This window comes from Chaetodon auriga, chromosome 2 (genome assembly GCF_051107435.1).
Source record: "Chaetodon auriga isolate fChaAug3 chromosome 2, fChaAug3.hap1, whole genome shotgun sequence".
NCBI lineage: Eukaryota > Metazoa > Chordata > Actinopteri > Chaetodontiformes > Chaetodontidae > Chaetodon > Chaetodon auriga.
Genome location: NC_135075.1, coordinates 10,584,383 through 10,609,592, shown reverse-complemented (window position 1 = coordinate 10,609,592; position 25,210 = coordinate 10,584,383). Strand labels below are relative to the sequence as shown.

At 42.3% G+C, this 25,210-nt stretch overlaps 2 protein-coding genes across 3 annotated transcripts; both read right to left on the bottom strand.

The window, feature by feature from the left end:
* Positions 1–7: 7 nt before the first annotated feature.
* On the bottom strand, positions 8–12,978 carry dcaf12 (DDB1 and CUL4 associated factor 12). Its single transcript, XM_076753747.1, has 9 exons — positions 12,586–12,978; positions 9,578–9,868; positions 8,341–8,619; positions 7,757–7,817; positions 7,351–7,544; positions 6,008–6,073; positions 2,675–2,837; positions 2,191–2,369; positions 8–2,024 (listed from the first exon to the last, which is right to left on the bottom strand). Exons 1-9 carry the CDS (start codon positions 12,643–12,645, stop codon positions 1,866–1,868), a joined length of 1,452 nt encoding a protein of 483 aa, XP_076609862.1. The 5' UTR covers positions 12,646–12,978; the 3' UTR covers positions 8–1,865.
* Positions 12,979–16,739: 3,761 nt separating this feature from the next.
* Positions 16,740–23,951, bottom strand: ubap1 (ubiquitin associated protein 1). Of its 2 annotated transcripts, none has more exons than XM_076753714.1 (7): positions 23,798–23,951; positions 21,596–21,644; positions 20,948–21,081; positions 19,558–20,382; positions 19,301–19,459; positions 18,588–18,689; positions 16,740–18,381 (listed from the first exon to the last, which is right to left on the bottom strand). In XM_076753714.1, exons 2-7 carry the CDS (start codon positions 21,633–21,635, stop codon positions 18,241–18,243), a joined length of 1,401 nt encoding a protein of 466 aa, XP_076609829.1. In that variant the 5' UTR covers positions 21,636–21,644; positions 23,798–23,951; the 3' UTR covers positions 16,740–18,240. The 2 variants fall into 2 exon arrangements, with proteins under 2 accessions (XP_076609829.1, XP_076609838.1); XM_076753723.1 differs by having other exon boundaries at positions 20,957–21,081.
* Positions 23,952–25,210: the final 1,259 nt, after the last annotated feature.

Genomic DNA, 25,210 nt, shown 5'->3' with positions numbered 1-25,210 from the left:
CGTTACATCAGTATACATTTTATTTTTATTATTTACTCTTTTTAAAGATTTCATAGCTTGTTTTTTTTTTCAGGTGTTTATATCTTACAATATCCTCAGATTCAGTCATTTGTAAAAACATTCATGAGGCATGTATAAAAAAAACAGGGCATCACCAAGTAGACAGATCAATCCACACACTTCCTCAGACATATACATAAAAATGTATGCAATTGTCCCTATGTATTTTACACATACATATACACATTTATATATAAAATACACTTTAAAAGTGTTGGTTATTTGTTCAATTTGTGGTCGTAATTGGGGTTTCTCTTTTCAATCTGTCATTATCATGAAAACTGTAGAAAAGGAAAACTATGATCACCTGTGGTAGTCTTTCACAGAAAGACTCAAGGAAGGCAAAAATGCAACTCAAGCCTACCCTGGTTCTGCCAAGCAAGGAAAAGAGCAGTCACTCGGTCCTTGGTACAACAAAAAGGAGAAAAAAAGACAAAGTTTTACAACTGTGATAACAAATTTATGTGCTTTCAGCTTCACACTCCAGGGTAGAGTCCAAAAATTCTCGTTAGTTCTCCTTGCATCATTCTGGTTGGATGGTTGAGAAGATCAAAGTAAGCGACTACAGATCTTCTCCCTTGTTCCCGTGGAGGAGTCCCAGAATCAAAGAGGGAGGATTCAATCCGTTCATTAAAGGTTCCTCAATCAATCATCATATGTGATGACACTTTACTTGCTTCGGGTAAATTCTCTAGCAACGCCAGAATGGTTCCAGATCAGGATTTGATGTTCAAATCTGCTGAAAGCATTCTGGCCAAAGAGAACAGGAACGTGGGCAAAGGGCAAAAAGACCAACATGTCCTTCAAAAGAAGCAGCTATAAAACACTCCCGACCAATGGAACCAAGGTGACAGAGAAAAGGGGAAAATAAATACAAATAAAGCTAATTAGAATATCAGCAGGGGTATGCCTGTCAAATCACACAGAGTCCAAAAATAAAATACGCCTTTGTTGGGATTAATTCATAGCAGAACAACACTGCATTTAGCATATCTTAATGTTTCTCCTTTACATCGTCTCTGTGAGAAAAATATGAACACCATGTCCCATAATGATTGGCTTCTTCATTTTACTTCCGACAGGAGAAGAGAGGCGTTCTTTTTGATTATTGCGGGACAGGATGGGCTGTTCCAACCAGTAAATATTCTCTATCAAACGTCAAACTGCAGTCCGGCTCAGTCCTTCAAAATGCATTGTCTCTTCAGTCCTTCTTCCTCTCTCCCTCTCTTTTTATTGCCGTCCATTTCAGTGAGAGAATGAAAAGGGATTTTTGGGAGAAAACTCCACAGGTATTTCACAAAGACACTGTCATTTATCACAGAGGAAGCAGCGGTAAACACTATCCTTACATAGAAAAACAAGCCAGCAAAAGACCATAGCCTACTCCCTGTGGGTTGGATGTATATGTTTTAAATGATGATGAAAAAATGTATTATTTTATTGTTTATGTTTCTCAAAATTCAGTTCCTTAGTGGCAGACGTTGCAGCTCTTGAGAAAATTACTTATTAATAGTTTGTACATTTTAATATAAAAAAAACTGAGTAGCTGAGGTGGAGGGAGCAAAGGAATAATTAGAGGAGAAGGGATAGTGTGATGGGAGACACAAACATACACAACAATAATATTGAAAGCTGTGATACTGTGGGGGCAAGATCATGCTCCTGAGTCCACGTGTGAGCAAAACAGAGACAACTGAATGAACAAGAGTCATACCGAAGACAGTGATGTCAACAGAGCTGAAGAGGGAGAGGGACGGAGGGACTGGTAAAGAAAAAATGTGGACGAGGGTGTAGTGATAGAGAGGCTAGCTCCACAGTCCTGCGTAGTTGCCATGCAGGCCCGAACAGAGTGGTCCACCTGCTACAAACAGCTTGGTGCCAGAGTCGTCGTAGCAGTGGGTGTACACCGCGTTGGGGAAGGAATGAATGTCAGAGAAGTAACTCCTCCACGTCTCATCATGATTCTGAAAGCGAAGAAGAGTCGGACAGCGGGAGAGAGAGAGAGAGAAGAAAGGGAAAGTTATGGAAATGCAAGTAATCTGTAACTACAATGCTAGAACATTTGTGTCAAAACAACCCCATCTTTCAAACAAGGACGACAAACAGAGAAGAAGAAGAAAAACTGTGTACCAGCCAGCCTTTCCCTGTAGTAAGCTTAAGGATGCCATCTCCTGGGCACTTCCGGTACCCCCCGGCTGGATTCAAAAGATTCTCCAGGAACCTCTGGGCCCGGATGTCGTAGAAGAGAAGAGAACCTTGGCCGGTGCCCACTGTCACAATGTGCTCATAGAAACTCACTGATCGGATCCCTGCACGCACACACAGATGTCTTCAGGCAAAGTACTCAAAAGGAAACATCAACCCTCCCTGCTGGTTTGTGCTTTCTAACTTAAAAGCTGGGTCCTTTGTGAGTTTTAAGATCACCGTCCGCCCCACACAGGGCCCTGAACCATATTTTACAAACAGAAAAATTACAGCCACAGCTGTTATGCTGTTAAAATAAGGCTTATTACATGATTTCTTTAAGCGAACTACAAAAAGTACAGGAAACATTTTCAGAAAGTAGTTTAAGCCTGTCCCATTAGCTTCTTGTAGAAGTTTACAGATCACTTACCACTTCCTCTCTCTCTGGAATTGACGGACTTGATGCTGTGTGTAGGCTGCCGTGGATCCAGAAAGGAAACATGGGCCTGAGAACCAACAGCGTAGACCGACCAGTCCTGTCCATATGCCAGACACACATTCTCTTTGCAGTGAGGCAGCTTGGTGGACAGTATCTGTAGAGAAACACCATACACTGTTCAGTGGGGGATAATGCCTGACGTTATGAGTCTGATGGTTCTGGCCTTCCCGTCTGCCATTAATTTCTGATAATGGACACCTTGAAGGGAATTATCCTGCTTGCCAAAGAAAAAAAACAAAAACAAAGACCAATAATTCATATTTTCATGCCTTTTGCAATCAAAAACAAATGTTTTTCACTCGCCACAACTAATTTTCCCTGGAAATTTTTGAAAGGGTTTGACTAATACCTGCAAAAATCATGACCATCCCATGAGGGGTGTTTTTTAATAAACTATGGATGGACGCTTTGACTTTATCCCTGTTGCTATGGTGGTTCAATTTTAGATACAGGCCAATACTACGCAGCCAGAGCATTACTTTAGAATAGTGAATAGACAGTTTCACTGGGAATACTTAGTAGGTGTCTATTATCAGGAATTAGCCTGCAGCCAGTCAGAATAGAGTATTCATCCAGACCATGGTATAAATGGGACCCAAGTAAGGGACCACTGAAGAAATTATGTCAAGAAGAGTCATTTCTTCTTCGTATTGTTTGAAGTCACACAAGTGTGAGTGTGCATGTCTGTCAAGTTCAAAGGGTATCCAGGAGAACTCCACTGTGAAGCTCCATTAAATGAGAAAAGTGTAAGAAAATATAAGAATATCAGAGGCATATTTAATATTTTGGTGGGAAGCTGATCTCATGAAACAATACTGTAAAGATGTTTGAATCCACCTTGCAGCAAGCTATAGCAACAGCAAGTTTATGTACAGAGCACATTTCATACACGGGGCAGTTGTGCTTTACATAAATGAAAGCAAAAGGAACATCCATAATAATAAAATTAAAAGACAGCACAAAGCATAAAAAATTCAAAAGAGAATTAAAAAGGTAAGTAATATAAAAAGAAAATACCTAGAATAGAGTATAAAAACTAGTGGAAGTAGCCTCAATTGTGTGTTTATCTCTTTTGGAACAACAAATACAGAACCACAGAACAAAGGCCCGCCAACAGAGCTCAGACATAAGCCCGAGACATCATTTCTGCTTTCAAAACTAAAATACAGCAGGAACAGAAAGCAGGTTTTAGAGCTCAATCATATGCACATGAATAGAAGAATGTTTTTAGCCTGAATTTAAAAATGACTACAGGTGGCTGTTTGTTCCAGCTGCATGCAGCATAACAGCTGAATGCACCGTGTTTAGTTTGGACTCTTGGCTGTAGTAGCTGACCTGAGTCCAGTTTCTATTCATTAAGGGCCTAACTCAATTCACTGACTTGGAGAATATTAGCCGCACTTCTGTTCTCTAACTGGAAGCCAGTGTAAAGATTTTAGAAAACTGTAGCAGCAGCATTCTGAATGGGCTGGGGCTGTTTAATGGTCTTTTTGGGAAGACCACTTCAGAGACCATTACAGTAGTCCACCCTAATGGAAATAAAAGCAAACCTGGTCTTTGGTTTTTGGAATTGAGCCGTTTATTAATAGAAATTCTCTTCTCTTTGTTGCCAAACACAACAATCTGTGCTTTGTCCTTTTTTAACTGAAGAAAATATCGGCTCATCCCATTATTTATCTGCTCTAAACAATGACACTGAGTTTATTGGGCAGAAGTCATCTGGTGACGGACCAAGATGACAGATTAAAGAGGAGAGGTCCGAGAACTGATCCCCTGGGGTATTCCTCATCCACAGCCACTCCATCTGATTTATAAGTGCCAGAGTAACTCGGTCCTTCTAAATAAGACCTGAATGAAGGTCTCTGGAAGGTTCTACAGAATGCTTCAGCCCACCCTGCAGTATTATAATGTCAAATACTGTACTGATATCTAGTAAAACCAAAGCTGACATTTTACCTGAATCAGTATTCAGCTGTAGATGGTTTAAAAAGAGCTGTGTCAGTACCGTGGTGAGGTCAGACGCCTGACTGAAATTTGTCAAAGAAGATTTGAGAGAATCCAGAGTTCTCTTTTTTAAGAGTGGCTTAGTGACAGATATTTTAGAGACTCTGAGAAAGTGCCTGACAGCAATGAGCCATTAAGTAACTGTTCAGTAGTTTATACAAAATAAAAATTGTTTTAAAAAAGTCGGACAGCTCCTGGGGCACTCTGAGCTTGTCATGATACAGGCAACACATTAGACTGAGGACCATCTCTACTATCACAGGGACCCTGAGATCACGGTGCAACAGTGTACCTTGCTGCTGCTATCAATAGCACTCAATAAACATTTGGCGCTCTGTGCTGCCGGCGGAGCTGAAGCACGAGCCTGCTGATGACGATACTGAAGTTGCCTAAGAGATTTTTCCAAACGAGCAGGGGTACAGGGACAGAAGGAGGAGGCGCCCTGCAGTTTCAGTTAAGACTTGTGGGCTGGCCAAGATGGAGACTGAGAGTTTAGACCCAGCACACACCAATTCCTCCATTGTCCCCTCAGAAACCCTGTGACGGGGATGATGTTGAGATCAAGACAGTGAAGGATGACAGGGATGAGTCAGACAACTGCACTGCACTTTGTTGACTATGCAGGTCATCGTGACTCTTGTCTAGTGTCAGAAACTCAGCTTGAGTCATGTTCTCCAATTGTGGAGACTGTGGTTGCTCTGTGCCACCTGTATGCTGTGACTCCACTTGCGGAGAGGTGTTTGATGATCTGTCATCATGGTCGGGAGGAGGTGGAGGAGGCTGTAGCTTGGGAAGAGGCCCACTGAAGTCCTTTTTGTTAGGATTTCTGGGTCCTCTCCGCAAATGTCATTTTTGCCCACATGCAGAATAATTTGATTGGTCGCCTGGTGCTGGAAAGCTCCTTCTTTAATTCAAAGATTGTCGTGTGGCAAGATGGTATGCTAGTACCAATCTGCTGCATATGTCCCACATCGTGGAATCACCCATGATCAGAGTGCACCGGGGTGTGGTGCTGGCATAAGGAAAGAGCCGCTGCTTGTTAGGCCTTGTGTCATTGTTAGCTGCCTTCTCTTTCATTGTTCAATGTAATGCAGTGTAATACAACACTGAACATTACATGCCTCATATAATTAGACGTTATGGCAGGACAGTGGTTTGCATTAGATTGTGCAGGTGTACCAAATAAAGTGGACATTTGGTGTATATGAAGAGGAAATGCGTTCCATATGACTATTAGTCAACCTATGCACTGTGATTTACCTTGCACAAGTTGTGCTCAGCTTTCCAGAGGTGGAAATAGCCGTCCAATGACACAGCACCAAGTTCCTGAAAAGAGAAAAACAAGATGGGATGAGAGACGTAAGTAACTGGAGCTGAGGTGCATGGAGGCAGAACTAAGGGACGCCAGGCACCGCCAATCAACATTTTGCAAGAATTTAGCAAATTATCCTCAATGTCAGTATTTTTCACATCAAATACTTTTCCCCTGTAGGCTTGAAAAGACGTTGCAAAGTTGTCAGTTGTCTCTTTTCATAGACCACTTCTCTGGTTAGCTTGAATGCTGGCTGCAACAGATCCCTCTGGTGACCCACTTTCACAGCATAAAAACATCCCGAAAAAATTTCAGATCTTTCCTGCAGCAAAACTCACTCCTCTGCTGTCCATCTGCATGCTCAGTATGCTTCAAACATTGAACATGGGTAAATACACAGCTTCCGTTTGTTGCTAGTTCAGTGAGGTGTTAACATTTGTCATACATGACTACATTCGCTTAACTTGGTGTGTTAGTGTGTGTGCAACAAACAGGTCACTGCACAAGGAATGAACGCAAGTGGAGGTGAGTAATTCTTATGAATGTGTTACTACTTAAAGCAAAGCTCAACGTATTCTCATATAACCAAACAGAGTGGTAACAGCAACAGCGAATCGCATAGAGTACAGAAATGGGCTACCCTGATCTCCTACACAGACAATTAATCGTTAACCCTGATTCCCAGGCTCAAATGATCTCTGTCTCATATCCTTTGTTTTCCCTAAAAAATGCCAATATATTAAGTCGAAATATTTCATCAGCACAAACACATGGTTTCAGTCATGTCAGAATAAGGGCTGTCAACGAATATTCTTAATTCAAACATATAGTCAAATTATAAAAAATCCAGACATTCAATGATGGTAACTAAAATTCAATCATGGGGGAAAAAGCAGCACCACGGTGGCAGCCTGGGCCGCTTGACTGAATGCAGTGCATGATGGATAGGAGTCACAAAATCTGAGTTTCTGTTGTCCAGTAATGACCCTGTGAAGTTCGATATATCCCTCCAGTTATAATGTCCAGTGAAAAGATTTCCTGAGTCAGATGTGAAAATGTTTAGGCTGTACACGCTGTTTTATAGCACATTATTTAAACTGTTTATTTTGTAATCTGTAGCTATGGGTATATTTTAAAGGACATATTTATATTGACATAATAACCAAGCAGTCTGTGACTCATTGTATTGGTTTGCCCTCTTATGGACATAATGTGCAAAAACACATATTTGAATGGTTCAAACCTATAAGTCTTGGCCAATCCTGACAGCCCAAGTTAGGATGAACCTTACTTTATGGTTGTTGTTGAAGGCCAGAGCACGGACTTTGCAGTTGTATGGGTTGGTGTACTCCTTTGGGATGTCCTTGAGGGCACGGTGAGAGATGTGTGCGTAGGAGGGTACAGACTCCTCGTTCTGACTGCGCTCTGCCTGGCTCATTACTTCCTCCGTCACCTCCCACAGGCCCATGGAGCCATCTCTGGATCCTGGGAATTTCAACACACGAGAAGTATCTAGATTACAGACTGTTTCTACTACCTGCATACAAACATGAAAAATAGAGTCAGGATTGCCATCATAGTATACAGAGGGCACTGACTTGGACTCAGAAAAAAGAATTGTGCAGACATGAACCGCTCACTGCCCGATGCTCACAAAGCAGTGTTCATTCATACAGCTCAGTTAATAGACAACTCACCAGAAACTGCCATGTTGTCACTGATCCAGGCTATGGAGAAGATCCAGTCGTTGTGACCATCCTGAAAAACAAATAGCTACGATGTAAAAATCAAGACAACTCGACACAACCACATGTGTCTCAGGTTGATTTCCTAACAGCTAATGCTAAACAGAGGCTGGGCAAAATGAACAAACTATGTAGCTGTATCCATATCATCCATGTTTTTGTCACAATTTTTGGTGAATATAACTGGGTCACCCAGCTAGCTATCAGTGAACACAACACCAGGCCTATTTGAATTACTGAACAAACTGGAGTTGAGGGCAGTGAGTAAGAGGTCTGGAAGCAGGCTTAAGCTGAGGCTGATGGGAATTAATCACTAGTGTTTTGTTATCTTGCTGTGAAAACCGCTGGACTATTGCAACTTTTTGCACATTCTTAGTAATTATAAGAGCAATAGTGGAGATATTTCACTCCTCAGCCAACTAACATTGCTTTCTCGAAAGCCCCATTGCTGGCCATAAACCACTTGGACTGCTCATCAACATACTAACAAACATCTCATTCACAAACTGACTGAAGATGCCAACCAAGCCACTTACATCGCCAACACAAACCGGGTCCAGTGTGGGCAGCTGGTAGATGGCCAGGCTGTTGGGGTTGTCTCCTCCAGTAGCTAGCAGCGTTCTAGAGGGGTTGAGTTCAATAGCGTGGATCCCGCAGCCCTGCTGGTCCATCCGGGAACGAGAGCCTGCGGTGGAGTGGTAATGCCGCCCTGCCACCACTGCACCCACCACCCCAGAGCCTCCACCGTGACACTCCCTGTCCTTCAGCATGGGAATGCGTGTTATCTGTCCCGTCAGAACATCAGCTACAAAAAGCTGCAGGTCAGGAGGCAGAATTATTCAGGTGTTAGTGTGTGTGTGTGTGTCCAGTGATCTGATTAAAACACCTGGGCTTACAATATTCACCACATGGAAACATAGAGGAAACAAAATCATGGATATTACCAGAATGTATGATGATATAATGATAGAGAGTTCAACATGGTTCTTTTTAAGGACAATAAATGATCTGACTGACTGTATCTTGAAGGTACAAAAATGTTCAACTGGGGGGTGTGATTTTATCCTCAATCCTACCATTAAATAATCTGAAGACACTCAAACTCCTTCACTTGAGGCAGTAATGCATATAATGTAATGCTGTCACCCTTGCAGGACTACATCATCAACGATACACAGGAATGGAGGGGCCACCACACAGGAAACTCTTATCTGCACCTGGAAATTTTGTCATGTATATATTTGGCACCTCAAAAATATTTCCCCTGACTTCAGCCTTTTATCCCAACTGCACTGCCTTACTTTTGGTTCACAAATTGTTTAACAGAGGAGGCGCAACATCTTGCCTGAAAAACTTGTAATTTTTCATTTTACAACATTAATCTCATTAAGATTTAGACAAACTTGAGGAGTCACTACATCACACTGCAAAGGCCACCCAGGAAATATACCACCTCCTTTAACAGACTTCCTGTGAAACCCAACTGACCTTTGTGACACACAACTGAATCATTACAACAAAGTAATTAGAAAGACTGACAGCTGATTACTTGCATTATAATTACTCTGATATCAACCTTTAGGCACACAACCTGATGTGACATTTACACGACAGTAGCAATAATCTAAGCATTGCCTTTCTCTGTCAATACATTATTTAAGAGCATGCAATCTTACTGATTAAGTGATAGTACTTGCAGATTAACATCAAGTGCTGAAAAATATGGGAATGTCTAGCCAATAACCACAGGTCAGTAACAAAATGACATCTCACCGTGTTGCACTTGGTCCCACACACCACCTGCCTGTGGTTGAGCCACTGTGAAGCAAACACCTTGTTGAGTCGCCCCAGTGAGAACTCCCTCTCTTTGAGGATGCCAGGGAGCCTGCCGGCCGCAAAGCCCCGCAGGCTCCGCTGGAGCCGCAGCTCATGCTGCTGCTGAGGCCTGAACTCCCGCCCCCGAAGGGCACATACCACTGAGCGCCGACTGCACCACCACTGCTGGGCATGACGTGATGAACAAGAAACACGGCTCCGCTTGTGTGGTGCCTGACACCAGCCCAGCTGAGGAAAGAGAGGGGAAAAAGGTCAAGGCCAAAGATTTTCTGTGGGAGAAGCACATGACTTTTGTCACATCCAAAATGTTTCAGTCACTAACTACGCTTTACGTGTAATTCTGGAGAGGTCAGCTTACAATGGAGTTAACTCATGATATGAATAAAACATTAAATAAGACTTAAAATAACATGATCTAATTACATCCCACTTTTTTGTTTTTCGTCAATGTCACGAACTGTCTGTGCTGAGCCTTTCCCATCCCCCAGACTGTGGATACATCTCTGTAGCTCGCTGATACAGATTTAAGAGCTTTAGTGGATCATGGGAGTATTACAACAAAACACACACATGCACACCATCATTAACACTTCATCGTGCTAGGTTAATACAGGCCGAGTGCACACAAAAGCACTGAATTTGATACAACAACATGTCGGTCAGGTAGCCTGGTATTATTAGCTGTCTGTAATGGCGTTGCAGACTACACCTATTGTTAGCAGACCTCATAAAACTATCCAGAACCAATGCAGTCAGCATTGCTGCTGGTCAGGAACACAACAAGATATCCTTCACTCACTCACTCACTCACTCACTTACTCACACACTCACACACTCACACACACACACACACACACACACACACACACCTAGCTAGGTGTCCTATTCACACTTCAAAATTTTCAATCTCAGTTCACAGCACAGCTTCTAAATGTCTTGGTTTCACATATATATAAGAACACAACACAAAAGAATTGCAATTTGTCAAATGATAAAATTATATCATCTGGAATCCCTACAAATCAAAGAGATGACACAGGGATTGGCATAAAAGCTAGTCCTGTACTAGAGTGACATCATCAGATGTGTCCCAGAACACTCCCTCAAGCACAAGTGCACACCAGTTGCTAAGCACTGTTGAGTGAGGCACCTACTACTTAAAAGAAATATCAAAAAGCTGTTACATGCATGTTCTTACTATTTTGATTGCTTATAGAAAAACTACCAGCAGAATTCACATGACAATAATTTACAAATACTATTCTTGATCATTAATTGTCCAACCCAAGCCTTATTCTTCATACCCCGCAACAGTCCTGGGCCAGAGGAGAACAAAAAACTAAGTGTTGATATTCCCTGGATCTTTGATACTGACTAACAGACTGAAAAATAACTGTTAAATTCCACTGGTGAGTGATAGTGACCCCACATACACGAGACATGCCTTGACATTGTTGACAAACAGTGCAGTAAAGGTAGACGGTACAATATTTAAATGCTAATCTAGTGATACTGCCAACCTGGTTTAGAGTCAAGGCATACTTTGAGGTGTGAACACCTGGGCTCAGGAGTAATTGTATAAGAAAGATCTTACACTTATTAGGATTGCTGTGTGCCAATTCAGCAAAGGTCAATTTGATGCTCTTGGATGAATCAACCTACGGTCAGTCTGTATGTAGGTTAGCTGGCCAACTGTTAGTCAACGTTGCAGCTAATGTTAACGTTGACGTTAGCTAAATTGCTAGCTACAGCTGATTCCCTGATTGTCGACCCCAACGCGGGACTATCCCCGGTCGGCACTCTCCCGCTAGCCAGACTATCGAGCCCACCGACATATAACGGAGCTAGTTATCTTTTTTTATGTTAGTTTTTTGTTACGTACAAGTGTATTTGACATATAATTAGTGACATATTGTTTCAAATACACCTACAGTATGACCATTAGCCTATGAATTGACTTTGTCGTTACGTTTTAACAAGTGGTGGATAAATCCTCTTTCCGTTTCCGTTAACAACATTGCTAACTTGTACCGCAGAGCTAACGAAAACTCCGGACCATTCTACAACTCCCGACCATTTATGCGTGTAGATTCTATAACTCCCGACAATTTATGCGTGTAGAAAAGAGCGAACAACAACTCCGGACTAGCAAACCAGTCCTATTACTGGCCAAGAACGTCCTGTTACTGGCATTACTGCCGCTTCGACTGGCATACTCCGCCGTCGTTTTATCCAGTAGTGTTATTCTTACTGGAGTGGTGTTAAGAAATAGTACGTGTGCCAATACATAATATATGCTATAAATGACACGAATACGTGAAATATAATCAGGGGGCAGTGTATATATATTTGATAATACGTGAAATATAATCCGGCGGGATAGATCGTCTAAACCACCTGGGGCTACGCGTCCGTGAGCGAACTCAGTTGGGAGTCTCCGTCTATCTACCCTACAGCTACTATGCCGAATAATTCTCGACTATAAAGCAAATTCAGTTTTCAGTGATGATGAACGCTATTTTGGATGGTGAATAGAAGATAACACATGATACCCCAAAGGAACAAGGGATTGACAACGTCATCTACCTCCGAAAAGGATACTTTATCGAGATTAGAATTAAATAAAAGCCCTAATATGACGGGATAGTTAGCCCCTTTGGCTAACGTCAACCTTGCTGTCCGGTTGACAACGGACTGCCGTTGGCTAACGCCATGCTAACATTAACGGGTATGGATTTTCAAACAGAAACACAATGTATTATTGGTTAAACAAAACTTCAAATGGGGCATTTTGTCCTATTGTGTCATAGTGATTGATCTGTTAAAAATGTCATCAATATTTATTCCTCTGACATATCACCTAAATCTGGCTAGCCCAGCGCTAGTTAGCATGCTAAAATAACTGACTAGCTAGCCTATATGGATCGGCACCGGTTTCCGCCTACCTGTTGTTGGTCCTTGGGCTCTCCTGCCTTCCTTTTCCTGCTAACTGTTTTTCTCGCCATAATCTGATACACACAGTTCCCTCACCCACATGGAGGGTAAAAGTGACGCTGGATACTGGATCATATAATGGCGATATGCTATTTAGTTCCTTGGCCCTCGTTGGCAGCGTCCGACTCCGACGAGGAGGAAGGGCGATCACATACGGGAGAGGTTGGTTACTCGTTGGTTAAGACTGTCGCTGAATTACTATCGTAGGCTCCCAAATAATTCTTCACTCTCGTCGTGCAATCTCTTTACTTTCAACAGAGTCGCTAGCCACTGCCAGAGGGTTCACACTCTCTTCTTTTCGTGCCGAGTCGCGTCAGCAACGGCGAAAGCATTGAGAAGCGCGCAGCCGCACTCAAATTAAACATCAACAAAAACAAGGTCGTACGTGAACGCAAGCGTCGTGCGTGCTCGTTCACGCCAACTGCGTAAGACCATTGATCAAATTCTCAGTCATGGTTATCCAAGGAGGGCTACATCTAGGCCAGCCGGACTTTGTTGTAGATATTTGAAAATGTTTCGACTCTCATCAAAGGAGCTTCTTCACTGCTAGTCCAGTTGCCCTAGATTCAATTCTCCTGGGATAAATGTAATAATGGCAAGTTTTTAATGTTTTAATGGAATTTCAGGCAATATATACATACAAACAAATCATATGCTATCAAAAGTTTTTGTTCTCCTAAAAGTGGTTTTATGATGAATAAATAAATATCTAAATATTATCTTATTGGTGTGTTATTTATGTCACATCTCCTGGTATGTGTATAATGGTTACTGTGAACAGTAAGGACATCTAGTAGCCACCTGGACAATCTCAGGCTAAAGGGAAGAAATCATCTTAATACCATAAATTCTCTAGACCATTGGCTTATGGGATTTTTCTGAGGATGGCCATTATTTGCATGAGCACAAAGACAAGATTGACATGGAAATCTAAAATCACACAGATGACCGTGCACTATGTAGGACCTTAACTCAGCTCTGTAAACAGACGTTATACATGACTTTGTAAACCTCTGTTTATTAACCCTGATGAGCTCAGGCAGACCAAATACAGCCTTTATTCTGATGCATAATCGTCTTTTTTTCTGCTGACTAGGCCACGCCATTGGATCTTTCCAGTTACCACTGACAATACCTGGACAGACAATCATCACAGACATTTTTAACACCTCACTGGAGACATGTCACGTGCCAGCCTGCTTCAAGTCTTCAACCATCATCCCTGTTCCCAAGAAGCCAAGGACCACAGGACTTAATGACTTCAGACCCGTCGCCCTGACCTCTGTGGTCATGAAGTCCTTTGAGCGCCTTGTGCTCTCACACATCAGAGACATCACTGACCCTCTCCTGGACCCCCTGCAGTTTGCCTACAGAGCCAACAGGTCTGTAGACGATGCAGTCAACTTGGCCCTCCACTTCATCCTCCAGCACCTGGACTCCGCAGGAACCTACGCTAGGATCCTGTTTGTGGATTTCAGTTCTGCCTTCAACACCATCGTCCCAACTCTGCTTCAGGAGAAGCTCTCCCAGCTGAGCGTGCCTGACTCCACCTGCAGGTGGATCACAGACTTCCTGTCTGACAGGAAACAGTGCGTGAAGCTGGGGAAACACCTCTCCGACGCTAAGACCATCAGCACCGGATCCCCCCAGGGCTGTGTTCTTTCTCCTCTGCTCTTCTCCCTGTACACGAACAGCTGCACCTCCAGTCACCAGTCTGTCAAGCTCCTGAAGTTTGCGGACGACACCACCCTCATCGGACTCATCTCTGATGGCGACGAGTCCGCCTACAGGTGGGAGGTTGACCATCTGGTGACCTGGTGCAATCAGAACAACCTGGAGCTAAATGCTCTAAAGACAGTGGAGATGGTTGTGGACTACAGGAAGAACTCAGCCTCACCCGCCCCCATCACCCTCTGTGACTCCACTATTGACACTGTGGAGTCTTTCCGCTTCCTGGGAACTATCATCTCCCAGGACCTCAAGTGGGAGCCGAACATCAGCTCCCTCATCAGGAAAGCACAGCAGAGGATGTACTTCCTACGGCAGCTGAAGAAATTCAGCCTGCCAAAGACAATGATGGTGCACTTCTACACAGCCATCATCGAGTCCATCCTCACCTCCTCCATCACCATCTGGTACGCTGCTGCCACCGCCAAGGACAAGGGCAGACTGCAGCGTGTCATTCGGTCTGCAGAGAAGGTGATTGGCTGCAATCTACCATCTCTTCAGGACCTGTACGCCTCCAGGACCCTGAGGCGTGCAGAAAAGATTGTGGCTGATCCCTCTCACCCCGGACACAAACTCTTTGAGCCACTCCCCTCTGGCAGGAGGCTGCGGTCCATCAGGACCAAAACCTCACGCCACAAGAACAGTTTTTTCCCGTCTGCTGTCAGCCTTACCAACAAGGCCCGGAACCCCCCCTGACACTCTTCACATTCCACCTCGGACTCATTCTGTCACATTGAGTGATATAAATATAACTCTATGCGTTACATTAACGCTCAACTTGGACTTCTTTCTGAAAAACAGTACTGTGTTTCTAACAATAACAGACTTCTGTATATATATTTAAATTGTTATTTTTTATGCTCTTATTTAGTAGATGTGTCATATTTTAGTAGATGTGTCATGCACCAATTTCACCAGAAAAAATTCCTCGTATGTGTAAAAGCATTCTTGGCAATAAAGCTTTTTCTGATTCTGATTCTGATTCTGATTCTGATCTGTATTGTTGCTGTCTTGTCAACTGAACAGAGAGAATAAAAATGCATTTGCTGCTGAGGAGAGAAAAGAAGAACCAGCAGCGTTGTTATTCCTCACCAGCTTCATGTCAAATTAAAAACCAGCAACAATCAACAGTCTCACCACTGAAAAGATCTGCACATTTAATCGTGTGGATTTTCCTAATCATTCGAGAAGAAACTGAACATTTTGCAAAACACATTTTTGGAGCATGGGAAAGAACACTCACCTCACCCGCCTTTTATTATACCATTAAGATATTTCAATGTTCATTAAATTTATTAGCGTCCCTGTTCAATGATGCAGTGACTTAGAAGTGGATCTGATATACAGTATAAACCCTTAGATACGACACCCTAAATAATGAGAATCATGTGGCATTTCATGCCTGCACAGCTAGCAGATTGTAACAGAAATGGGAGGAGGCACTGATGGAGGAGGCCCAGAACCTGCTATACTGAATTCACTCCAATTTGTGAGACCGTCAGAGGAGTGGACATCAACTTGCTTTATGCTTTGTGTGTGACTGAGGAAACCACACTTGAGTTATGTAAGGCGACAATAATACCACTTATGTGTCTGTAAAGTGTACCATTCTTCTTTATCAGAGTGAATCAAGGTGGAAGGCAATTAAAAGAGAAGTGGATGAAAACACTTGTTTGATGATCGTAATGTCACGCACATATCAGACAAAATGCTGGCTTACGTGAGGAGAATAGGTTGAACGTGGCACCTTGTTTGTGTCTTAATTTCCTGCACCAGGCAACAAAAGAAAAGCAAAAATGGACTGAAGGACAGACTCATGATGATGTTTGTCACTTAAGCACTGGGTTGTTTGTTTGTTTTTTGTAAGCATGTGCTCAGCCTTCTGATTTGAGTGGTACTGTATATTCTGCATATACCTGGTTGAAAATATCTTCCAGTAAAAGCAGTAAAATTATATGTGAATTGGCAATGAACCACACTATGAATGGTTTTGTCCAACCAGAATTGGTCTAAAATGAATTTAATGGTTAGGAGGTTTCTTTTTGCAATTGTGGACCACAGGACAAAGTACTGGACCTGCCCCAAGCAAAGTGCCAGTTCTCCCAGTCACATTTTGCTCATTTTAAGCCCTTAATCTCCTACCATGCCTCTCACAATCCCCATCAGTACCACAGAGCTCAAGATGATGAAGATTTCTGCCATCTTTGCCCTCGGTGCCACTGAGCAGACAGGCTTTTTAAACATATAGAGCATGGACCTCGGGAAATTCATTACCAAAAATTATAAAAATAAAGGATCCAGGCCTTCTTTTAAACAATTACACCCAATAAACATGTGAAAATAATCTGATGGTGGTGCCTGACTTTTTTTTTTTTTTCAACCTTTGGATTTAAGACTGTGTGGATGCCAACAAATCTAAAATCGAAATGAAAACCCATTCCATGTTACACGAGAAAAAGTGGACAGGTCAACAAACCAAAGTCACGTTTGATTAGATTTTGTGATATGAAGTCCAATAACAGAATAAATGATAGAAATCACTGAAATCAAACCATTCCATCCAAATTTCTAACAAGGCTCAAAGACCACTCCTTATCTCCCAACAGTTACTTGAGGCTCAAAGTGCCAGTCAACAGTCACACAATATGAAATGTCTCTATTGCACTGTGATGTGGCTGCAAAACAACCCTCACTTACATTTTCTTCTTTTTTTTTTAAACCACTCACTCGTTTCCAGTCTGCAAAAACAAAGTCCATGACGGTTAAAAGCGTCACTTTTGTCAGTTAATCTATCTTACATTATCATATCAAACCTTTTTAAATGAAAGTGTCAGTGTACTATTTTAAATAAGTCGATAATTATGAAATGTGTGCCTGTGCAGTATGTGACACACCAGTGCCAGTGGGGTTTGGGACATTTCTTTTCATTTCCTACAGAGAAACTCTCCACATTTTCCCCCATTTCTTTAACAGGCCATTCCAGTGCAGGTCAAAGAGATTACTGGGGCAGTAGTATCTCTTATGTTCTGAGTTATAATGACTATGGATCTATTATGCAGTTCCTAAAAACAGAGAGCAAAGAAATGGAATCTTGAAATTGACATGGAAAAGTGCCCAAATGAACAGAAAAACAGACATGAATGCATGAAAGAATAAAGTAGAACAGAACTAGGTGCAGGGCACCAGAGCAGAGAGGGCACTTCTTGAGACTCTTGAGTTATCTGTCTGGCGACTAGGCCTGTTCTTTTTTTTTTTTTTTTTCTTTTTTTTTTTAACTTTCACCGTTAGTTGGTTCAGTTTGAAGAGAGCCTCCTGAAGGCCCCCGATCCCCTCCACCATTTACTAGGTCTGCACTGAGCAGTGGAAGATGGCAGCTTAGTTATTTGGGAGTTTCAAGAGTTCCAACTGGTCTTTCTGTGATGCGCTCAGAGCTTATCATCAGCTCCTCATTCGGTCCTGCAGCTTTGCCTGCAGTCACTTGAACACTTCCAAGTGGAAGCAAATCAGAACGGCATCAAAACAGCCACGGCGCAATTCTTCCAGTTTCTCCTTTCCAGCTCAGACTTTCGCCCCATCCTTAAATACCCCAGCTGTGACAAATCATGGAACCTAACCCCAGGATTTCTTGGAAAAAAACACCACCATGAAGTATGGTTACACTTTGACCCCCTCCACTCCAGGCACACAGTCTTTAAGAAGTGCTGAGACACAATACGTTTTAGCACAGAGAGAAATACAACTGTCTCCCAGCTGTCCCTTCCACAGCCAAGGCAAGGGCAGGGCATGGTGTGATAGGGTAGGCAGAAGGAAAGGGGCTGTGTTGGGTAGTAGCGGGAGGCAAGCCCTGGGCAGGGCTTTTGTTGGCTGGTTAGCTTGGCTCAGCTAGCTGCAGCCCGAGCCATCAGGTCCTCTAGAGCCTTGTCCTGATCATTGTTGTGGACCAGCAGCACCTCTTTGATGGCATCCCGTTCAAATCCCATCTCACCAAATCTTGACATGAGCTCAAGGAACTGCAAGGCCTGGAAAGGATGGAAAACACTATAGATTAGATGATTTATTAATGTAATCTACAAACTTTGGTTACATTATTAAAAGATATGGTAATGTAGAGGTATCACTCATATTTCAAAGACTAAAAACTGTGATTCTATTTGACTCCTTATACTCCATATGAGTGTAGTGCATGTTCTTCAATTGTGCAATTATCTGTACAAACTGTACAAACCTTTTCCTCTGAGCACTGGTACATTTCTAAACATTCCTCCACTGCACTTGCATCAAAGCCCCGCTCACACAGACGGCCATGGACAAACAGATAGTCCAGTACCTTAGACAAACAATAAGTACATTATTATTATGCATCCATTAATGAACATCACATTAATTAGGCATCACATGAAAGACAAATAAAAGACCAATATGAGGTTTCTAGTTTCATTGTGAGAAGACAGTGAAAGATGATATTGTGGATTGAAATTAATGTTAACGTTCTGTGGGGTTCATTTATTGTCTTCTGTGTGCTGTACTTTCCTTACATCTTATGAGTGAGTAATGCCCAATGCGAGGTTATTGTTTAAAACCAGCTGGTACAAATTAAATCTGTAATACCAACTCCATAGAACCTCTTATATTTTTTTTTAGTTTTATTCCACATCTTGTGCAACAGCTACCATAATCCAGTGACCAGGGTTGGATAGTTCATATTGTTTAGTATTAGCTGTACAGATCACAGACACTTAACTATTGCCACAACTTTGGAGACAGCAGTGTGATATAACAACTTTATTTCAGTTTAAGGCTACACTATTTACGAATACACAGCATTGATGCTTCACTGAACACAATTACACAAGCACACAAACAATCAGTTGAGCATGTACAACAGCGAATATGCTAAGAATCCAGATTTCTGCACATTCGGGTGAGAGGATGTCGCACCTGCTCCACGTTCTGCCCTTGTCTCTGCATGGCCCGTAGGACACCCTCATAAGAGTAACCCATGCCCACGAGGGTTTCCACACACTGTCGCTCACTGGGGGTCATGCTGAGCAGGGCTCCGCCGCACGGCAGACCAGCAGATCCTGACCCTTGGTTGGCCTAGTGTAAAAACATGAGTAAATATCAATGAGGTTCCTAAGATACTGTACTAATATCAGTGGTTGGTCTACATTACTATGTCCCAACATCATGCTCACCAGTTTTGGTGCACCACTTTTGGTGTGGCTGGGTGGCTCAGGGGCAACAATGACTTGGGTCTTGGGTATGGTCGGCGGGCTCCCATTGGGTAGGTTTTGTCTGGGAGTGGGGTTGGGTGCAGGGAGTGGGCTGTATCTCACTGGCTCTGGGTCACCAGAATCAGAGAGCTTAGGAAAAGTGAGGGAGCGGATGTTACAGGGTCGATCATCCGTGTCAAACCCCACTCTGCCAGGATGCCCAACTCTATCCATGTCCAGCAAGGCAACTAACCCATTGGGTTTATGGGCAAAGCCAGGTTTGGCTGTGAGGCTGGTGTTGGAACTGGGAGGGGAGGGGCTGTTTCCACGTGATGCCGAGCCCCTCTGGGAAACCTCTGGTGGGGATACAGAAGGAGGAGGTAGAGGTTGGGGTTGGCTCTGGAGAATGTTCCTGAGCTCCTCCTTATCGTCCAAAGTTTTGAGCTCCAGCTTGTCAAAGGGGTCCTCCTCCCGCTCAAAGTCAGCGAGGTTGAGGCTGTGCAGCTGGGGAATGCTAGGCTGAGTTTTCCTTGGGCCAAGGCTTGGGGCAGGCAGTGGAGTGAGGATGGCATTATGGCTCAGCCCCGCCAGGACGGGGTTCAATGCCGGTGGTGGAAGGTCCTGGTCCTCTGCAGCAGACTGGGGTTTCTTCCCGCCACCACTATCAATGTCCTGGGCCTGTGTCAAACACTCTCTGCTCTCCGCCTCCTGCTTGGCTGCTGCCTCTTCTGCTCTGGCCTCTGCTGCTCTGGCCTCAGCCAGTTCAACACCCCAGCGCACACTACGTCTCTCCAGAGAAAAGTCATACTGTTGAGATTGTTGTAAGAAGGAGGAAGAATGGGAGTGATGGGCAAAGATGACACAAAGAGTAACAGAGAAAACAGGAATAATTATGAATATAAGAGCCACATGGTATGACAACTCCAGCTCAAGAGACAAAACATGCAAATATTTGAGGTTGCTGTAATTTGTAAACAATACAGGTGCTCCAACCTTTTTAGCAGGTATGTTAAACACCTGGCAACAACTGAAATAACTACTGGTAGTGTGTGAATTTCCCTTGGGGATGAATAAAGTATCTATCTATCTATCCACCTACCTAGAAAATGATCATCCCCAATGACACCCATGTAAATCACTATAGACTAGGCATAAGGAGTGTTCTAAAGATTGTGCCTTCTCTCTGGTCCGAAGCATGACTACGTATGACCAAAAATGTAATGCTGACACAGCAGGACTGAGGCCAGGGCTCATCATGATAGGCACCATATTATTGTCGCTCAGCACACTTAAGCCTTGCTGTGAGGATGCTGCAGAGGTGCATGTAAACGCATCATACTGCAGCTAATACCAGCAAACATCTGTCCTGTACCTGACTAACCTGTGTGTCAACCAGCAACGAGCCGCAGTCTGGCGGACAGAAACCGACAGGCAGCCCCACTTTGGCTGGGCAGCGGAATTTATCATTGATCTTGAAGGGAACGTCATCAAGGTAGCTGATGGGTCCTGTGTGCATGAGAACAAAAACAAAGAAAGAATACATGAGAAGAATAGACACTGGAACTACAAGCACCAGCAGACCTTGTACCTACACTTCACTCACAACTCGAAATATCATTGTAGAAAGTATACAAGAAAGCATTTAACAAGGCACATACAGTTCTTGTGCCTTTATCATCACATCGAAATTGTTACTATAAATACAACGGCTAAAAGTAAAATGTACAGAATTCGTTTATACCCACAGTAATCAATGTATGCTGTCCTTTTAACTTTTACCAGCTGTTCATTTGAATTTTGATTGGACGTTTGGATTACAATTACTTCATACTTGCAAACTGTGAACTACTAGAAGACAACAAATAGAAAACAATGGGATTCCTTGATTTCAAGCAGTAAAAGATATATTAGTATATTCAAATTCAAGCATATTTCTCACCTTGACAACATGAGCAGTTAAAATGATGCATTTACCAAACTTTCAAGACTGTATGAACCCTGATTAAAAACAGCTTCTCACCATTGTTGTATGCATCTGATCCAGACTTCCTCGCAGCCATTTAGAGACTCTGAAACACATGAGGACACCAGGTGTAAGTGAGCAGCAGCCATATTTTTTAGTTGACAAGGAGAGCTGCTGATAATGATAAACCACAGGTCAATGTATCTTCAAGAGAGAGGAAAAAAAAAGATTATGGTACAACAGACTAGGCCAAAGTGGATTTTCCCAGCCTTTCTTCCGTCTGCCTTGAGGCATGACGTTTTGTCTTCACAGCAGTTTCTGACAGTTACAGCATGTCTTTAACTGAGCTCAGAAAATGGTCCAACAGAACAGTTCTAATCAGAGCACAGTGACACTTCATCACATGGCTGTGCACATTGTCCATTCTATTCAAAATTAAATTCTCCATTATCCCATTGGCTTTGTACATTCCACTGCTCTGCATCTCAAATCACATAATCCCATTATTTGGTCATGCCGCGCAACAATGCCTGTCATTATCAACACAGAGAAGCCACTGTTTTCACATCCACTGAACATAGAACTTTGATCTGTGTGCTGGCACAGACAGATGTTCAGTCGGAAAAAATCTAGATTTGATCCACTTACATTGCTGAAAGGGGCTGACTTGTTAGCAAGAAGTACTTAGAAGTCCGATAAGATAAATCTAGAATAAACACTAAATCAAATGACTCGGTTTGTACTGCTTACATTACTGAAAATCAAAATCCAACTCAACAGGTTACTTACACATTAGCAGAAGCAACTGAGAATCAAATACTAATTGTTTACTGCTCTGCTTCAGTGAGTTTATTTTATAGCCTGCCTGTGCCCCAGTTTTCAGAAATTGCTCAACACAGCTTTAATGATGATTTAATTCACTGAGACATTAATAAAGCCATACATTAAAAAATTACCAAAGACAGACCAACAATGTGCGTCTAAGGTGATTCGTTATGGTCCAGTTGAAGTTGATCTCTAGCATGAAAGGGTTTAAAATCATAGCATTGGGCATAAAGGTCCTGTCATCACTCAATCTCTATTGGGACAATTGCTTCATTCAGTGACTACTGTGTTGCTTGATACTTGATTGTACTTTTAGTAGAAGGCACTTAATGAAGCAGTTTCATTCTTCATTCAGTGCCTTTTCCAGCTGCGGTTGAGTATTAGCAGCAGCTGGTCAGAAAAGGCCCCAAACTCTCCAAGAGAGTAATGAGAGTGATTAGCAGCACACATGGAAATCTATAATTCAGGACATATCATTGTCAGAATGCAACCTACGGGCACATTACTTGTACTACACTAATTTCGGAGCTATACACGCCCATTAGCCCAATTTTAAGTTTAGTAAACGTACTTGACCATAACCCTCTGGTGACTCATGGGTGGAATCGGGACTACATGACCAGGAGGTATCCATCAGACTTGTTAAGCGTTAACTGATATTAATTTAATAGTTATCATGCAGTCAGTAGATACTTGGGGGTGATATTAGGTAACGTTTACACAAGTTGCTGGTTTCCGTAACTATTTCAGCAACTTAGCCCGTACTCACGGTATACAGTACACGGTGTCAGAGTGTGCAGTTAAGTCGAATTCGTATTAATATTGCCGACATCAGTGATAACCACAGCAGCACTGAATATCTCGCCGAGGGAATTAGATTATTGTATTTAGGAGGGGCTACACTGACGTTAGTCCTGCTAACGTTTACTCAAAACGAAGACGAAAGGATGGCAGTAACTGTAGTCTATCACATTTACGTTAAAAAAGCAAATTCAAGGCGTCCAGCTGTCACGTGTAGCTAATAATAGTGCTGGCAGACGCGCTGAAGTACGTTATATTCATAAGCTAGCATTACTTGAGTTATAATAGCATCAATTAGCAAGAAGCTAAGCCATGACTATCTTTGGTTGCTCCTAGCTCAACGCACTAACAGCGAACATAAAGTGACAGTTTAGCTAGGAGGTCAGCATTGAATATGACATTAGTCGGTATTAGCGGAATATTAAGGTCGAATAAATGACTTCACTGACAATTACCACGAGCCGCTGGCTAGCTAATGTATTTTGAGGAAAAGCTATCGTTCATGCTAATACGCTTAGCTTCGCCAGTGGCCTGGATGTAATGTTATGTGGCCGGATAGGATAGCCCGCTGTCTCCCCTGCCACCGCCCCTGAAACAAAACTGAGCCTACACACAAACACACACTCATCTCACCTGTTTCTGCTCAGTCTTTTCTGTCAAAATCCAAATGACGTCTTGTCGAGGTGGCTCGCAAATTTAAACTATTCTCCGAATGAGTTTTATTTATGACATCTCTTTCCTGCTTCAGCGTGGGACGCCATCTTGATTTGTCAAGCTCCCTACCACTGGTTCCTGTCTGACGTCACTCACCTACGTGACGTCAGAACATAGCAAACTCCATCCAGCTGCGTGTGTCGATGGTGTTTACATGGTGGTGGGTCCTGTTTTAAAGACGAGGTAGCAAAACAATGCTTCTTTCATTCATGCCAAGGTTTTTTTTTTTTTGATTGAATTTAATCACACTGTTATCGGAATTGTAGGAGGGCGACAAAATGCATTTGCAGCTCCCTCCCTCCCTGTGATGCAAGAAAAGAAAATAAGGAGCATGCACAGAACTTCATTCAAGGCAAAGAAGAATGAAGAATATAAAATACAAATCAAAGTAAAAGTGTCTTCATTTATTCTAATGTAAATATACTTTAATATACATGTTATTGATAATCGGACAGATTTGATTTGTTTCTCTCACTCAAAGACCTGAGGCTGACGAAGTTTATTAATTTATATTGCATGTGATCTGACCTATGATAAAGATGATGACGATGAAGACTGACGATGATAATGATGATGATGATGATTGTAATGTAATGTTATTAAATATATATTGTCCTGCTGCTACTGTTATAATAGACTTTATAAAGAGACAGATGTAAAATTATGTGGTCGTATTATCATTTTTAAAATAGCCATAACTAACAACCTGGCCAAGTTTTGGAGCCCTCAAAATGTATGATTGTAAGACTGTGTGTCAGAGCAGCATCATCTTAACCCAATTCAACCGAATTTAGCTGATTTATCTCATTGACACTGAGAATTTGTGTAGACAGACTGACTAGACCTCATTATTTTAATTTTTGACATTAAGAGAAATTAATAGTGGTCAAATTTAAAACATAATGCACCACTTGATTAAGTACTATTCCGAGATAGACTGTGAAATTGTCGAAACAAAAACTTTATTTACTTCAAAATGATAGATAATCGATTTAATCAGCTATCAGCTATGAAGATTAAGTGACATGGGATAATCAAAACTAATCTGTTCAGATAAGCAACTCGTTGTCTGAACTGATATACTCGGGGTTACAGCAGCCTCAAGTGTTGATCAAGTTTTTGCATAAAACAAATAAATTAAAACAAATAACACAGAACTACATTGCTTCTAGTTAAAAAAAAACAACAACATATAATCATAAAGTATATAAAGTCGAACGGCAGATGTTTCGGTCAAACTTAACAAAAGTTAAAAACAACGGTGTCGTCCAACTAAAATGAAGAGAAACATGACAGGAATGGAAGCATTGGGCTGGTATGCCTTTAGCTGGT

What these genes read in the sequence shown, in the direction of transcription:
- dcaf12 (XM_076753747.1), bottom strand. Translation starts at nt 12,645, where the DNA reads ATGGCGAGAAAAACAGTTAGCAGGAAAAGGAAGGCAGGAGAGCCCAAG. An exon ending in TGACAACATGGCAGTTTCTG is followed by an intron (nt 7,545 to 7,756) that starts GTGAGTTGTCTA and finishes TGAAATTCCCAG; the next exon opens with GATCCAGAGATGGCTCCATG. An exon ending in TTCCAGAGAGAGAGGAAGTG is followed by an intron (nt 2,370 to 2,674) that starts GTAAGTGATCTG and finishes GTGTGCGTGCAG; the next exon opens with GGATCCGATCAGTGAGTTTC.
- ubap1 (XM_076753714.1), bottom strand. Translation starts at nt 21,635, where the DNA reads ATGGCTGCGAGGAAGTCTGGATCAGATGCATACAACAATG. An exon ending in ATCAGATGCATACAACAATG is followed by an intron (nt 21,082 to 21,595) that starts GTGAGAAGCTGT and finishes TCATGCACACAG; the next exon opens with GACCCATCAGCTACCTTGAT. An exon ending in AAGGGCAGAACGTGGAGCAG is followed by an intron (nt 18,690 to 19,300) that starts GTGCGACATCCT and finishes TGTTTGTCTAAG; the next exon opens with GTACTGGACTATCTGTTTGT.